We start from the raw sequence: 17,369 nt of genomic DNA on the forward strand, positions 1-17,369 counted from the left end.
ATCACTTTGAACCTTTTATCCATTGTTGACAGGAATATAATTGAATCATTGTCTTCACAAAATGCATTTTTGAATAGATGAATTTATCTTTTGTCTTATACAAATTTTGATTTACTTATAATTAATAATCTACTGTTCAACTATGAAATAATTACTATCCTACTGTACAACTATGATATAATCCTTAGTGTTAAGTAGACTGTAAGCCAATAATGTTAAGTTGGACCATAATGCCTAGGCATAATAGAGGCTATCTTTGCATTGCAACCCACTATTGTAAATATAAAATCTCAATGTACTGTTTGCAAAGACATAAAATAAATAAATAAATAATAATGCGTATGTACTAATAATAATGATAATACATAATAATTATCTATAATAAAATAAATAATAACAGTATATTAATAACAATATTATGTACTGTGTATAATTTAGTTTGACAACACCACCACAATGGTCACCAGTGTACATGTTCCTTGCGGTGCAAGGAATTCTCGTGATTTCCTTAAGTTTCGTGCAGTTAATTCGCCAGATTTCTTTCTTCTTACCATGGGTCCTAAGAAAGCAAGTGCAAAGGACAGTGCAGAGAAGAAAAAGAGGATGATTTGCTTGGAATTAAAGCAAGAAATCATTGATAAGCACAGACTAGGTACATAGTGTAATGAGATAAACAAAAATTGTACATAGTGACCACTCTTGCGACAGCAATCCGTCTCCCTCCGCTGTCCACGTAATGACATATTTTATTCATTCTAGAGTGTATAACAGGTTCTATGTTATTTATATTGTTTATTATTATACAGTGGACCCCCAGTTTGCGATGCCATCAGTATCTGATAAATCCGGTATTCGATACAGTTTAACGCAAAATTTTTGCCTCAGTTCCCGTTAAAAACCCGGTATACGATTCGTCCGAGACGTGTCCACGTGTGTGCCAGTGTTTACAAGCCAGCCAGTGTGCTCGCATCTAAGGATACATTCGGTACATTCCATATTATCACAGTGTTTTTGGTGCTTGTTTTTGCAAAATAAGTCACCATGGGCCCCAAGAAAGCTTCTAGTGCCAACCCTTTGAAAAAAAGGGTGCTAATGACTATTGAAATGAAGAAAGAGATAATTGCAAAGTACGAAAGTGGAGTGCGTGTGTCGGAGCTGGCCAGGTTGTATACAAAACCCCAATCAACCATCTCTACTATAGTGACCAGGAAAACAGCAATCAAGGAAGCTGTTGTTGCAAAAGGTGCAACTGTGATTACAAAACAGCGACCGCAAGTGTTAGAAGATGTTGAGAGACTGTTGTTGGTGTGAATAAATGAAAAACAGATAGCAGGAGATAGCATCTCTCAAGTGATCATTTGTGAAAAGGCTAGGCAGTTGCATGACGATTTGATAAAGAAATTGCCTGCAACTAGTGGTGAGGTGAGTGAATTTAAGGCCAGCAAGGGTTGGTTTGAAAGATTTAAGAATCGTAGTGGCATACATAGTGTGATTAGGCATGGTGAGGTTGCCAGTGACTCTAAAGCTGGTCCTAGTGGCATTAAAAGAAGAAGGGAAGTAACCCCGGAAAAGGACTTGCTACCTCAAGTCCTATTGGAGGGGGATTCCCCTTCTAAACAATAAGTTCGACACTCTCCCCTCCTCCCATCCCATCAATCATCACCAGATCTTCATTAAAGTTAAGTGTCATGTATTCTATTATTAGTAGAGTACTACAAACTGTGCATGTCTTCTTCAGTTTGTGTGCATTAAACTTAATATTTCATGTGGTAAATTTTTTTTTTCATACTTTTGGGTGTCTTGCACGGATTAATTTGTTTTCCATTATTTATGGGGAAAATTGATTCGCTTTTCGATAATTTTGGTTTACGATGAGCTCTCGGGAATGGATTAATATCGCAAACCGGAGGTCCACTGTATTAAATGAATTGTGACAAATAAATAAGCTGTACAGTTGATATTAGGGTTATTTTGTCATGCCTCCTGAGAGCAGGAATTCAGCTGGAACAAATTAATTGCATTTCAATTAACCCTCAAATGGTCCAAACGTATATATACGTTCTCTTGTGCAGCGCCCCGAATATTTTGAAAAAATAAATTCTTTTTTTTTTTTTTTTATAGAAAAAAAAAACACTAAGCGTTTTAGAATAAAAATTTTTAGGGTCAGTACTTACCGAGATATGAGGCCGCGAAGTTGGCACTTGACAATCACCTGACGGCAACATGGAGCACTGCCGCTTGCAGAAATTCTACATATTTACCGTTTTCTTCCTTTTTTTTTTTTTTTTTTTTTTTCATTTTCTTGGTTTTCATGATATGATAATTATGTTTTTTAGTAAATCTTTTGATTTCAATGCCAATTGTTATTTGTACATCAATATTATATACGAAATCATTATCATATTGTCATAACATACGTGTACACACTGACAGGTGATTTTGCACACCTGGCTGAATCACATTCTATTATCTACAACTATATACAAGTATTTAGATGTCCCACTTATGTTTCTAGAATTCCACAATTGCATGATACTCCAGGAAGCATGGATTCATACAGATTGCCACCCCACACTGGTGACAAATGAATTGTCTCCTTCTGCTGTTGGGGTCATTTTTTGGTGGTAGCACACAACACACTTTTTCTGGGAATTCTTCTTCTTTGGGGTAGGTGGTATTGGTACCAGATAGTGACAGTTATGAGTGATTTGGTCTGGTACTTCCCCCACTGGCTGTGGTTATGGGACAAGTTGCTGTTGAGGGGCAGGTACAGGTGTGGTACCATACTTTCTTGCTATCTGTTTGACAAGATTCAGAGAGAATTCTGCAAAACATTCTCATTTTCCAGTCTTTATTTCTTACACATTGAATGCATTGAGCACTGCAGTCTCTACAAGGTGAAAAAACAGTTTTATATACCACTTGCGACTCCATACACAGTCAACAAATCCTATCATCATGTCACACTTGTCAACTAGTCGCATATTGTTCATATAGTCCACAACAGCAGCTGGCTTTACAATAGGTTCTTTGTTGAACCTGCTCAGTCTGTCTGTTTGTACCATCTCATTTCTGTGGATGGTTGACAGCAATGTCATGTCCCATTTGTCATGCCACGTCAATGCCATGATGTCATTAGCATGAAGCACTTGCACTGCACCTTTAACACTGCCTCCACTGAACCTTGGCATGTGTTTTCTATTCCTTTTCACTGTTCCACATATATCAGTTTTGTTCACACATAGGAAATCAGCAAGCATAGGGCTTGTATACCAGTTGTCTGTGTACAATGTATGGCCCTTGTCAAGGTATGGTTCCATCATCCTGCGAACAACATCACCGGAAATGCCCAACATCCATCTGTCATCGAGTGTGTTTCTCTCAGTGTATGCAGTAACATCCAACACAAGACCACTCTCGCAGTCACACATAACAAAACGTTTTATACCAAAGCGATTACGTTTGCTCGGTATATATTGCTTGAATGACAGACGTCCTTTGAACAGAATCAAGGACTCATCAACAACAATGTTCTTGAAGGGATAAAAGTGTGCACTGAATTTCTTCTTCAAATACATAACCACTTCCCGGATTTTGTATAGAAGGTCATTTCTGTTTGGCATATTTCTGTCTGAGAAGTGCAACATTCGTAACAACAGAGTGAATCTGTTGCAGGGAAGGAGGTCACGGAAAACTGAAGTACTGATGAAGTGGTGTGTGACCAGTAATTACGTATATTGTTCTTATAGATATGTGGCATAACTTAGCATGACTGTGGCAGGGAATAAATACATTTCAGCCACTGTTGTCTCTTTCTACCTGTGCAGCCGTGACGAGTCTCCAACCTCTGCTGTGTTGTCCACGACATATCCGTAATATTTGTTTGCCTGGGTCACTATCAAGTTCATTATAGGCTCATCAAAGTACAACTGGAAATAGTCTAACTCTGTAGACTCGTTCGTTAGGGGACATTCTGGCTGGATACCACTTCCACTCGCATCAAAATCACAAGGCTGTGGCACGAATATACTTTGTGTCCAGTTCCACTCACGATCACATGGTGTAGGGTGGACCTGTGGCATGGGGTGAGGGGGAGCAGGAGGAGGGACAGGAGTGGAGGCAGCACATGGTTGAGGGGATGCCAGGCGGTCCTTTGTCTGTCCACCCACCGTGCCATGTGGTACAGGCACTGTGCCACCAACCACTACTTCCTCCATCCCCCACATACTTGCCTTCATGATCACTTTCACTATCAGTGGCTGGGGTTTTGGATCGTGACCTGCCACTACCCTTGGGGACTGCATATGGCACACTGCCTGAACGTAGATGATGACGCCTAAAAGTACGCTTCACTGGTGAATAATGAACTTCACTATCGCTAGATGAATCCTCGAATGGCATAAAATCAATCTCATCACTTTCATCACTTTCACTATCACTAAAACACTGGGAAAATGATAGTTTCCTCTTGCGAAGTTGCCTGTGGGTAACACTCGCCACTCCAGAGGTGCTTGGCCCAGGGTCTTGTGTGGCCACACTGGCTACCCCAGAAGTGCTTGGCCTAAGGTCTGCTGTGACCACACTGGCTACCCCAGAGGTGCTTGGCCCAAGGATAGGTGTGGCTACCCCAGAGGTGATGGGCTGAGGGTGATCTGGGTTATCATCGACATTTTCACTAATTCCTTGAATATTACTGGCCCCATTGGTGTCAAATCCACTAAACTCGTGATCTCTATCACTTTCCTCAAATAATAGTGTTAATACAACAAGGCGTGAGTGAATCACGAGGATATGCCATTTTACTGACCCAAGATGAAGCTGAATGTAACTGGACCTATGATGTGGTACCCAGGCGTCCCAAATTTTTTTCATGTGCACACTGAGTGCGCATGAGAGAATGGAGCGAAACAGAATGACTTCAAGAGTGTATCAGTCTGTAGTGGAAGGAAGGCGGGGTAGGGGTCGGCCTAGGAAGGGTTGGAGGGAGGGGGTAAAGGAGGTTTTGTGTGCGAGGGGCTTGGACTTCCAGCAGGCATGCGTGAGCGTGTTTGATAGGAGTGAATGGAGACAAATGGTTTTTAATACTTGACGTGCTGTTGGAGTGTGAGCAAAGTAACATTTATGAAGGGATTCAGGGAAACCGGCAGGCCGGACTTGAGTCCTGGAGATGGGAAGTACAGTGCCTGCACTCTGAAGGAGGGGTGTTAATGTTGCAGTTTAAAAACTGTAGTGTAAAGCACCCTTCTGGCAAGACAGTGATGGAGTGAATGATGGTGAAAGTTTTTCTTTTTCGGGCCACCCTGCCTTGGTGGGAATCGGCCGGTGTGATAATAAAATAAATAAATAACTGAGTGCGCGCACATATTCTCCAGGGGACGGGTGTATCTCCGAGGGACGGGAGTATCTCCAGGGGACGGGTGTATCTCCAGAGGACGGGTGTATCTCCAGGGGACGGGTGTATCTCCAGGGGACGGGTGTATCTCCAGGGGACGGGAGTATCTCCAGGGGATGGGAGTATCTCTGGGGGATGGGTGTATCTCCAGGGGACGGGTGTATCTCCAGGGGACGGGTGTATCTCCGGGGAACGGGAGTATCTCCAGGGGAGGGTGTTTCTCCAGGGGACGGGTGTATCTCCGGGGGACAGGAGTATCTCCGGGGGACGGGAGTATCTCTGGGGGACGGGAGTATCTCCAGGGGATGGGTGCATCTCCAGGGGACGGGTGCATCTCCATTGGACGGGTGCATCTCCAGGGGACGGGTGCATCTCCAGGGGACGGGAGTATCTCCAGAGGACGGGTGTATCTCCAGGGGACGGGAGTATCTCCGGGGGGTGGGAGTATCTCCGGGGGACGGGTGCATCTCCAGGGGACGGGAGTATCTCCAGGGGACGGGTGTATCTCCAGGGGATGGGACTATCTCCAGGGGGACGGGTGCATCTCCGGGGGACAGGAGTATCTCTGGGGGACGGGTGTATCTCCGGGGGACGGGAGTATCTCCAGGGGATGGGTGTATCTCCAGGGGACAGGATTATCTCCAGGCGACTCAGGCCTATTGCGCCAATTTTGAATGAATGAAAAATGAAACGTATATATACGTTTGGGGTGCTGCGCGAGAAAATGTATATACTCTATACGTTTGGACGGTTTAAGGGTTAATTTCAATGAGGAAAAATTGACCTAGCATACAAACAAATCAGGATGTGAACAAGTCCATGTAACGGATTAAATTCATAAGCTGAGGTTCCACCGTATATGAATTCATATTTTTTTCACTTTTCAAGCACAGCAGTAAACATTCTTCAACATCAGAATGTATCAGGTGCTGCTAGTAATACTACAGCCATATTTTTTCTAAGGTTTCTGTAGTGATATTAATTTTATTTGATTATTTAATTGCCTCCTGTTCTCCCATTTAAACTTGGAAATGTTGCAGAATCAAGTAATCAAATGTTCACATTTTCACACTGCCTTCTCCAGTTTATTCTGTGTGGCATAAAACAAAGCTCTGATTAAAAGTGTAAAAAAAAGGTGCATCTTGTTCTGAATTAGGTTGTGATGTGACTACTGTAGTTCTATGCTAAGGTCATTTTCTCTTCATATAAAATAGCATCCTCTTTGGAATCATCATGTAACTATCATAGTTCTAGTGTTAAAACCAAGTTCTCATCACATAAACAGGACAGCGAGTAATACACAAATAATCTGTACATACAGACTTATGACGATGTTTCAGTTCAACTAGTTAATGGTTCAAGTGCGGGTTATTTGTGTATTGTTCCAGTCATGTTGTCATCTTCTTTCAACAAACTGGCCATATCCCACTGAGTCAGGGTGACCCAAAAAGAAAAAAAAAATAGTCATGGTGTCATGCCTTTTTATTCTTTTTAGGACAGTGAGCTTCTGGCCGAGAAACAAAGCAAGGAATCTATCATGGCGCAAGTAGAAGCAGCAGCAGCAAGTGCAGAAGCAGTAACAAGAGTAGCTGATGAGGAAACAAGGAGACGTTCTGCAGAAGAAAAATTTCTTAAGATGAAAGACGTGTACCAGAAGCTGCGTGACGAGCACATACATCTCATCAGAGGGGTAAAGCTACATGATCTCTTTAAATATATTGTGGATCTTAATTCTTTTTTCATTACAGTACTCTGCGCTGTATGACCCCTTGCTGGGTTAGTGCTATCTAGTGAGCATAATACTTATGATTTTTAAACCACAGTACGCTATTACATTTTTAAAAATTTTTTTGACATTTTTGTTTCTGCCTTTTTTTTTTTTTTTCATGTTCCATATGCATTAGCCTTTTTCTAACATTTTATATCATATGTTCCCCATTTGAAAATACTTTGTATCAGTATTTTAAAGCTTTTTCTCTTTTAACATACCAGAATAATCAGTCTTTAAAAAGCATAACGAGTTCAAAGGGGTATTGGAAAAAGGGCAGTATTCAATGCAATATACTGTACCTATATAGCTTATAGGCCTGAATCATTGAAAAGCTGTTCTACTTTATGGGTTTCATTAACCCCTAAACGGTCCAAACGTATATATATGTTTTTACCGCTAGCGCCCCAAACGTATACAGGTCCACCATCACAAATCCGGCAATCAGTTATTCGGTTCCTTCAGTTATTCGGCACTAATTTTGGCTAGCATAATTTCAAATTTCCAGGGTTGCCACACCAACCTGCTGGTACTGTTTGGTGGTGCTACTTGCTACATAAGTCATTCTAATTTCTTTTTCTCCATTACTTTTAGCCCTAGCCATGGGTCCAATTAATAAAAGAATGCTTCTTGTTATGTAAAGCACCTACACAGTACATTGTCCATTAAAGATAAGGTGGCTTTGAAGCCACTGTCGGTTGCCATGAGCTCAGTCTCGTGATGCAGGAGAATATGCTTTATTATTATGCTAATACAGTGGAACCTCAAATATCGAACTTAATCCGTTCCAGGAGCTAGTTCTAAATTCGAAAAGTCTGAAAATCGAAGCAATATTTCCCATAAGAAATAATGGAATTACAATTAATCCTTTACAGAAACCCGAAAATATTCACAAAAAATACATTTTATAGAGATTAATTATAGTTTTACATACACACAACAAATACTATAGTGTTCAATTATGTATATAAATATAAAATAACATTTTTACTTACCTTATTGAAGATTGGTGATGGCATCTGGAAGATAGGGAGGAGGAGAGAGGGAGTTGTGGTTAGTGTTTGGAAGGAGAATCCCCCTCCATGATGAATTCAGGTAAAGCCCTCTGTGGGGTTACTTCCCTTCTCTGTCTTTTAATGCCACTAGGACCAGCTTGAGAGTCACTAGACCCCTGTCTCACAAAATAACTGTCCACAGTCCTCTATTTCTGGTTCCTCATTAACATTTCCCTAAAATAGGACATGGTTCTGTCACTGAACTGGTTCCAGGAGTTTTCTGTACCAGATCGGCATGCACCTTCCTTGACTTTTCACAAATAATCGTCTCTGAAACACTATTACCTGCCATCTCTTTATTCTTGATCCACACCAGCAACAGCTTCTCAACCTCTTCAACTATTTGTGGTCTTTTTTTTTGGTTAGCATATTAACACCTTTCGCAACATCAGCTTCCTTGATTTGTTCTTTCTTTGTCAGGATAGAACCGATGGTCGACTTGTTTTTCCCATACATCCTGGCAAGCTCAGCAAGTCTCACACCACTCTCATACTTCTGTATTATTTCCTTCTTCACATCTATGGTGTTTCTCACTTTCTTTACCACAGGGGTACCACTAGCAAGTTTCTTTGGGCCCATGGTAGTTTACTTCACAGTCCCACAAGCACTAAACGCAATGAAATAATCATAAAATGTTTGAATGAGAGCGCAGGTTAGTGTTCACTCAAGCATCAACAAAGCCAGACTGGCTCACGGCGCCTGCGCAGGGACGCGGACAGAGCGGGCTGGTGAACAGGTCCGGTACCCGGCGGTCCGAAAATAGGGGCACGTTCGATAATAAGGACAAAGTTGGTTTGAAAAAAGGGTTCTATTTTTGAAAAGTTTGATAAGTGATACGTTCGAAATTTGAGGTTCTACTGTATCAACAATACAGCTTATTGCCTATCACAATTGATCTAATATGACATAATAAACAATATAAATAACATAAAACATGTTAAATACTCCAGAATGAATAATATTTGGCATAATACCGAGCAGTTCGATGGAGGTATGAAGAGGATATGGTATACAAATACCATTCTCATATCCCTGTCTTGGGGGCTTATATTAGAGAAAATGGAGTATAGCACAGGGCTAACTGTGATATACACTCATACTGTACCATAAACCTGAAACAAAAAAGTTATTTTCTCTATATAGATTATCACACAGCATGTGTGTATAGAACCTAGGATAACCCAGAAAAGTCAGACAATGTGGCTTATTTATATTACCTGGCTGGGGTTAGCCATATATGATTTTTGGTAAATGTTCAATTCCCAGCCAGGGTAGAAACATTGGGTGTGTTTCTTTACACCTGTTGTCTATGTTCACCCATCAATAAATGGGTACCTGGGTGTTAACCGACTGGTGTGGGTGTTATCCTGGGACACTGACCTAATTTGCTTGAAATATTATGCCTAACAAGCGACTTTCTATATAGTAGTATGTCACTGATGTCAGCTAGGCCTGTGTACACTGTACATATACATGCAGTAAATAAAAATATTATTATTATTATTACTATTATTTTTTATTATTATTATTATTATTATTATTATTATTATTATTATTTATTATTATTTTCTCAATTGTTTGTTGGGTTATCTTATTGAAACTTGGGCAATGTATGATGGAAAGATACTTCTTAACATATACCAAAAATGAAAGAAATCAGACCATAAATAGCAGAGTTCACTTCTCAGCCATTAGCGGCCACTTAGCGGTATATTTTTGTATGGTTTATATGGTTACATTCTAGTTTTTTTGGTCTCATTTGATAGAATGAAAGATATATTACAGAAATAGATATGATTTTGATTGCTTTCATGATGAAAAGTACCTTGAAATTGTGCTCACAGTAGCGAAAATGTTCTATACTTTAGCAAAGCTCAAGAGTAAACAAATGACGTCACCGTCCAGTACCTGTCTGCCTGTCAGTCCAAATTCCAATACAGAGTCAAGAATGGGTTGACATTATTTATACAATTATTACAATAATGCAGCAGTCTGCATAACAGTAAATCTTCTATTTTTTTTTTTTTGTGAATAAAAATTCCAAATGGAAAATAAGAGTAATATAAGAGGGGCCTGGAGCCGTGACTGATGAACAGAGAAAATGTTATTTTAGTGCCAGGAATGTCTGCATTGTTTATTCTGGACCCTATTTTGAAATTGGCATCTGTTGAAATTTGTGTGAAATTGGCCAAATTACCAATTTCTGGCCACTATATTGGGTAGTTGAAATAAGTGAATGGGCGGTTTCTTGTACTCAGTCGACAGACTAGAAGTAAGTAAATAAGTAAGTTTATTAGGTATACATAAATACAGTTACATAGATTATCATACATAGCAGTGTATGTATAGAAAACCTAGGATAACCCAAAAAAAGTCAGACAAAGTGACTGATTTCCAGTACCAGGCTGGGGCTTGCCATATATGATTTTTGGTAAATATTTTTTTTTTCCTCAATTGTTTGTTTGGCTGTCTTGTTGAAACTTGGGCAATGTATGATGGAAAGATGCTTCTTAACGTACAACAAAAATAAAAAAGACGAACGATAAATAAGGGAGTTCACTTCTCAGCCATTAGCCGCTTCTTTGCGGTATATTTTTGCATGGTTTTTATGATTGTATTCTCGTGTTTTTGGTCTCATTTGGTAGAATGGAAGATATATTACAGAAATAGACATGATTTTGATTGCTTTCATGACGAAAAGTACCTTGAAATTGGGCTCAAAATAGCGGAAATGTTTGATTTTTGCCGATGTTCAATGAACTTTGTGACAGTCAAGTTAGTTAATTTTATTAAGTGTATTCTAACCTAACCACTCTGTAATCCGGCACACTACAGGTCCCAGTGATGCCGGATTTGTGATGGAGGACCTGTATATACGTTTTAATTTTCCTGCCTCCAAATTTGGCACGATTGGCCTGAGACGCCTGGTCAGTATAGATTGATGTGTACCATGTTAAAAAAAGATCTGGGACCACTTAGTACTTTGTGGGAGCGCCAGTTAAATTGAGTGCCAGCTCAAGCAAACAGTGCGGCAAACACCAAGGATTCACTGATGCAGTGTCATATTAACACTCCCCTTTTAAGAGGAAAGTGATGTTAACCCCAAGTTTAGGGTCTGTCTATCTCTGTCTGCCTCTGTCTATCTGTCTCTCTTTATCTGTCTCACAGGTACACACAGATACAATTATACATAGTGTAAATTATCTAGAATAACCTAAAAAAATCCAAAGTGCTGTACTGTGGTTGTAGATATAGTGCATAAGAATACCTGTTGGTTCACAGTGGCTCTCTCTGAGACAGATAGAGAGAGAGACAAGCAGAGAGATGGAAAGAGACAAGCAGACAGAGAGATAATCAGAGACAGAGATACGAGCTCATCAAATGTCATCCCTTATCTCTGCACCCTTGCTGGCGCCCATTAAATGTCATAGCTTATCTCGTTTTATCTCTGCACCCTTGCTTGTGCCCGTCATATGTCATCCCATATCTCGTCTTATCATTGCCCTCCCGGATGCTTGTCACATTACTTCAAGGGAACTTCTTCATTCTTCCTCCTCCTCCTCCTCCTCCTCCTCCTCCTCCTTTTCCTCCTCCTCCTTTTCCTCCTCCTTCTTTTCCTCCTCCTTCTTTTCCTCCTCCTTCTTTTCCTCCTCCTTCTTTTCCTCCTCCTCCTCCTTTTCCTCCTCCTCCTCCTCCTTTTCCTCCTCCTCCTCCTGTTCCTCCTCCTCCTCCTCCTTTTCCTTTTCCTCCTCCTCCTTTTCCTTTTCCTCCTCCTCCTCCTTTTCCTTTTCCTCCTCCTCCTCCTTTTCCTCCTCCTCCTCCTCCCCCCCCCCTAGACAATAGTAAATGACCAGGGCAGGTGTAAATGTCCTCCTGTCAATGTGTTTGTGACAATTTGAGTACAATTTTAGTACCTAATAATTAGTTAGTGTCAGAACAAAGATTGATTATGAAATGCCAGGAACTACAATAAATTGTAATTATCATAACATAAAAATTACATAAAATAATATAGAAATGAGAAAAATGGTATATTGGCAACACTTCCTCAAGCGGCAGGACTTGATATTGCCGTCAGGTGAGCATTAATGCCAACTTTGCAGCCTCTTATCTCAGTAAGTACTGACCATAATTTTTTTATTTTAATCCTATAACACAGAAAAATTTTCTCTATTTCTATGAAAAAAAAACTATTTTTTTATTTTTCAAAATACATATTCGGGGCACTGGGGGAAAGAACGTATATATACGTTTGGACCGTTTAGGGGTTAAGGTGTACACTATCTCTCATTCATACATATGTGTTCCATGTTCACTTTTACTGAATCTACTTACATGCTTGATGTTCTGTGTTACACTCTCTTCTGGGAAGGTGCCTTCATGCTAATGAGGGACTCTTGGGTTTCAAGTACTTGAACTCTTCCTTCCCTTTCTTGGATTGAACCTGAATACCTCCCATTCCCCAGGTGCTATATAACCTTTATGGGTTTAGAGCTTCCTGATGAAAATTTAATTAGAGATCTATCATATATTCATTCTTTTAATAAAATTTCAAATTACAAATGAGCAAATGTATCTCAAAATTACCTTTTCAGAAAGCAGAGCTAGACAAGCAACTTTCCATGGAGCAGGAAGCGCATGCATCCACCCAGCGGTCAAAAGATGAACTTGCTGCTGCCCTAAACAGACTACAGTCTCAAGTGACACAAGATTCAGAGGCTCATCGCAGTGTAACTCGTATAGCTGAGCAGGTAAAAAAGAGTACATATATTTATAACCATACTCACCATCATTCTTTTGAGTGCTTTCTTACCAGAAGCACTCAGAAATCACATTTCAAAAGACCCTCTGAACTGCAGCATCCCCACCCTTCTTTTAGCATGCAGTCACTTAACACATTCAGGATTTAAGTCTAGCTGTAATGTTTTTTTTTTTTTTTTTTTTTTTTTTTTTTTTTTTTTTTTTTTTTTTTTTAAATCTCAACAGCCCTCACCTGACTGAGTCGGGTGACTCAAAGAAGGAAACATAGCTGAAAATTAGACGTATATGAGTCACATGGGAGTCAAGAAGTACAGTAGACCGTCATTTAGCATGGTAGTTACATTCCAGAAAATGCCGTGTTAGGTAAAAAATTGTGTTAGATTAACTGAAGAACTTATGGGAAAAATAGGGTTATGTTCCTGGGAGCCCCCAAAAAGCCAAACCACTTTTTTTTAGGCCTCCACATCTTAGAAAAATAAAAGTGAATATGTCGTTTTAGTTCATTATTGTGATGTATTATGTTGTTTTTACTGCTTAAGACTACAAATGTAACAGAAATAATAGTATTTCTTACCTTAAATTGTGGGTGCTGGTGTTTGTGGATGATTGTGAAGAGAGTGGAGAGTTACGTTGTGGTCCTACTGGGCTGAGGTGGATGGTAGAGGTTCTGGTACTGAAGTTGATGATTGTACTGGAGTGTCTAATTTTAAGTCATTCAATCATTCAGTCAAGTCAATCAAGTCAGTCAATCAGTTCAGTCAGTCAGTCAGTTCAGTCAGTTCAGGCATTCAGTAAGTCAGTCACACACTCATGTTTACTTCTTTTTCTGTGTACAAATTAACACTTCATTAGGACTACAGGTTATCTCTTGTCTAATATCTTTGTTTCTTTGTTAATTCTAAGACTTAAGTGCTTATACCTCTTAGTGCCACTTTCAGCAACACTGGTATGGCTACTGGGCGTCATAATTGCTTGGCAGATACAAGAGATAGTAATTAAAATATAACGCAATTCACAAACACAGCTGCCTTATAGCAGAGAAAGACTGGACTGGACACGTATGAGTTACGAATGGTGGGGTGGTTTCGGGGAGTGGTAGAGGATGGCGGGAGGGCTCCCCCGGCTGCTCCACAACAAGGCTGCCGCTTGAGCAAAAGAGATTTTTTTTCCTTCCCACAAAGTGAACTTTGTTAAATTAGTTATACGACGTGTTACATAAAATTGTGCGGCAATTCTTCAGTCGTGCAATACCCAAATCGTGCCAAATAAACTCGTGCTAAATGACGGTCTACTGTATTTCTACATTTTCACAATGGTTGAGGAGTGCAATGATCTCAGTGAAGTTGTGGAAGCAGACCCCATACATTGAAGAGCAGGTATGATAGGGCCTAAGAGGCTAGGAGGGAGTGAATTTGGCAGGTATCAGGTAGAAGGCTTTCTCAGCTATAAAAATGTAAGGAAAGGTTGAAAATGCCTGAGTTAGGTCGAGGAATTTATAACTACATGTAAAATGTATGAGGTGGTTTGGTCATTTAGAGAGAATGGATCAAAGTAGAATGACATGGAGAGCATTTAAATCTGTAGGGGAAAGAAAGCGGGGTAGGGGTCGTCCTTGAAAAGGTTGGAAGGAAGGGGTAAGGGAGATTTTGTGGGCGAGGGGCTTGGACTTCCAGCAGGCGTGCGTGAGCATGTTCGATAGGAGTGAATGGAGACGAATGGCATTTGGGACCTGATGAGCTGTTGGAGTGTGAGCAGGGTAATATTTAGTTAAGGGATTCAGGGAAACCGGTTATTTTTATATAGCTGGACTTGAGTCCTGGAAATGGGAAGTACAGTGCCTGCACTCTAAAGGAGGGGTTCGGGATATTGACGGTTTGGAGGGATATGTTGTGTATCTTTATACATATATGCTTCTAAGCTGTTGTGTTCTGAGCACCTTTGCAAAAACAGTGATTATGTGTAAGTGAGGTGAAAGAGTTGAATGATGATGAAAGTATTTTATTTTTGGGTCACCCTGCCTTGGTGGGAGATGGCCGACTTGTTAAAAAAAATAATGTAAAATGTCCATTAAAAGGTAAAAAACAAGTAAAGATTTCTTAGCACCTTCAGCAAGGAAGAGAAGAGGCTACATTACATACCCTACCTATACTGGTACAGTTGTTGAAAATGTTGGTGATTGAAAAAGTTGTGTGAGAAGTCTTGATTGTGACTGGCCCAGCTCATGGTGGTGGTGTTGGTGTCAGCAGTTTTGAGGGCCACCACAGTAGGGCCATATTGAGCCCTGGCCACTTTCTGTGGAAGGAATGCTCGGTGTCCTTTGGTTTGGTTGGCAGCACACATTCCTCACATGCCAAGTGTCCGTTGCTCAGTCCCCAGCATGAGCGGAAACACTAGGCGTGTTTTCGTACACCTTCTGTTCTTGTTCACCTAGAAGTAGTAGGGACCTGGGTGTTACTTGACTGGTGTGGGTTGCATCCATGGGGATAAGATTAAAGGACCCCATTGGAAATAAGACAGAGCTCGATGATGCATTGACTTTCTTGGGTTATCATGGGTGGATAACCCTTTGGGTTAAGTCTGAGCAAATCTTATCTTACACTAAACTTAATCATATGACTTTTTCCAGGCCTTAGGTGTTGGTGGTGGTAGGTAATGGCAACAGGTACTGCTTGCCATATGTTTATGCAGGTATTATGCAGGGCCACATGTTTGTATAGGTATTGTGCAGAACCACATGTTTATACTGGTATTGTGCAGGGCCACATGTTTGTATAGGTATTGTGCAGAACCACATGTTTATACTGGTATTGTGCAGGGCCACATGTTTGTACTGGTATTGTGTAGGGTCACATGTTTGTACAGGTATTGTGCAGGGCTGCATGTTTTTACAGGTATTGTGTAAGGCTGTATGTTTGTATAGGTACTGTCTGGAACCTCATGTTTGTACAGGCATTGTGCAGAACCACATGTTTGTACAGGTATTGTGCAGAACCACATGTCTGTACAGGTATTGTGCAGGGCCACATGTTTGTACAGGTATTGTACAAGCATGTGGTTCTGCACAGTATTTGTAGTTCTGCACATTAACCCTCTCCAAATACCTGCATAGCATCAAGCAACAGTTTTAGGCAAGAATAGTTCATTTCTTTTTTATTTATGTACATATTTTAAAAAGTTATTTTCTGTTTTTGGAGGATTTACGAGGATGGTGAGGCTCAGGTTAGAGTACGTAGGCGAGAGGGAGACTATTTCCTAGTAAAAGTAGGCCTTAGACAGGGATGTGTTATGTCACCATTGTTGTTCAATATATTTATAGATGGAGTTGCAAGAGGTGTGGGGTTAAAAGATGAAGAATCTAACCCAAAGTGGGAGTTGTCACAGTTGCTCTTTGCTGATGACACTGTGCTTTTGGGAGATTCTGAAGAGATGTTACAGAGGTTGGTTGTTGAGTTTGGTAGGGTATGTAAAAGAAGGAATTTAAAAGTGAATATAGGAAAGAATAAGGTGACGATAACAAAAAAATTAGGTAACAGAAGATTGAGTATCAGATTGGAGGAAGAGAGTATGGAGGAGGTGAATGTATTCAGATATTTAGGAGTGGACATGTCAGCAGATGGGTCTATGAAAGATGAGGTGAATCACAGAACTGACAAGGGGAAAAAGGTGAGTGGTGCACTGAGGAGCCTGTGGAGACAGAGAACTTTATCAGTGAAAGCAAAAATGGAAGTGTATGAGAGTATATTTATACCAACACTCTTGCATGGGTGTACAGCATGAGTTGTGAATGTTGCAACAAGGAGAAGACTGGAGGCAATGGAGATGTCATATCATAGGGCAGTGTGTGGTGTGAATGTAATGCAGAGAATCCATAGTTTTGAGATTAGGAGGAGGTGCAGGATTACCAAAACTATTATCCAGAGGACTGAGGAGGGGTTGTATAACTCTGTAGTGGAGGGAAAGTGGGGTAGGGGTTGGCCTAGGAAAGGTTGGAGGGAAGGGATAAAGGAGGTTTTGTAGGTGAGGGGCTTGGACTTCCAGCAAGCGTTCATGAGCATGTTAGATAGGAACAAATAGACGTGCTGTTGGAGTGTAAGCAAAGTAACATTTATGAAGGGATTCAGGAAAACCAGCAAGCAGTGCCTGCACTCTGAAGGAGGGGTGTTAATGTTGCAGTTTTATAACTGTAGTGTAAGCGTGCCTCTGGCAAGACAGTGATGGAGTGAATGCTGAAGGTTTTTCTTTTCTTTTGGGCCACCCTGCCTTGGTGGGAAATAGCTGATGTGTTAACCCCTTGACTGTCGCAACCCCTAATCCTGATAGTGAATCTTTTCCCGATGGTAATGATGCCAAAGGTACGAAATTTGATAGAAAACTCGTGGAATTATGCTCTCGC

General features: G+C 40.6%; 1 protein-coding gene across 2 annotated transcripts in view; it reads left to right on the top strand.

Annotated features, from left to right (window-relative positions):
• Window positions 1-17,369, top strand: part of Hip1 (Huntingtin interacting protein 1) — a 105,981-nt gene that overhangs the window by 60,961 nt on the left and 27,651 nt on the right. For both annotated transcript variants that reach the window (XM_053785369.2, XM_053785368.2), the window contains exons 9-10: window positions 6,888-7,082; window positions 12,811-12,966. In XM_053785369.2, coding sequence (XP_053641344.1) covers window positions 6,888-7,082; window positions 12,811-12,966 — 351 coding nt within the window. The remainder of the gene's footprint in view (window positions 1-6,887; window positions 7,083-12,810; window positions 12,967-17,369) is intronic.

The sequence above is a fragment of the Cherax quadricarinatus genome, chromosome 35 (genome assembly GCF_038502225.1).
Source record: "Cherax quadricarinatus isolate ZL_2023a chromosome 35, ASM3850222v1, whole genome shotgun sequence".
NCBI lineage: Eukaryota > Metazoa > Arthropoda > Malacostraca > Decapoda > Parastacidae > Cherax > Cherax quadricarinatus.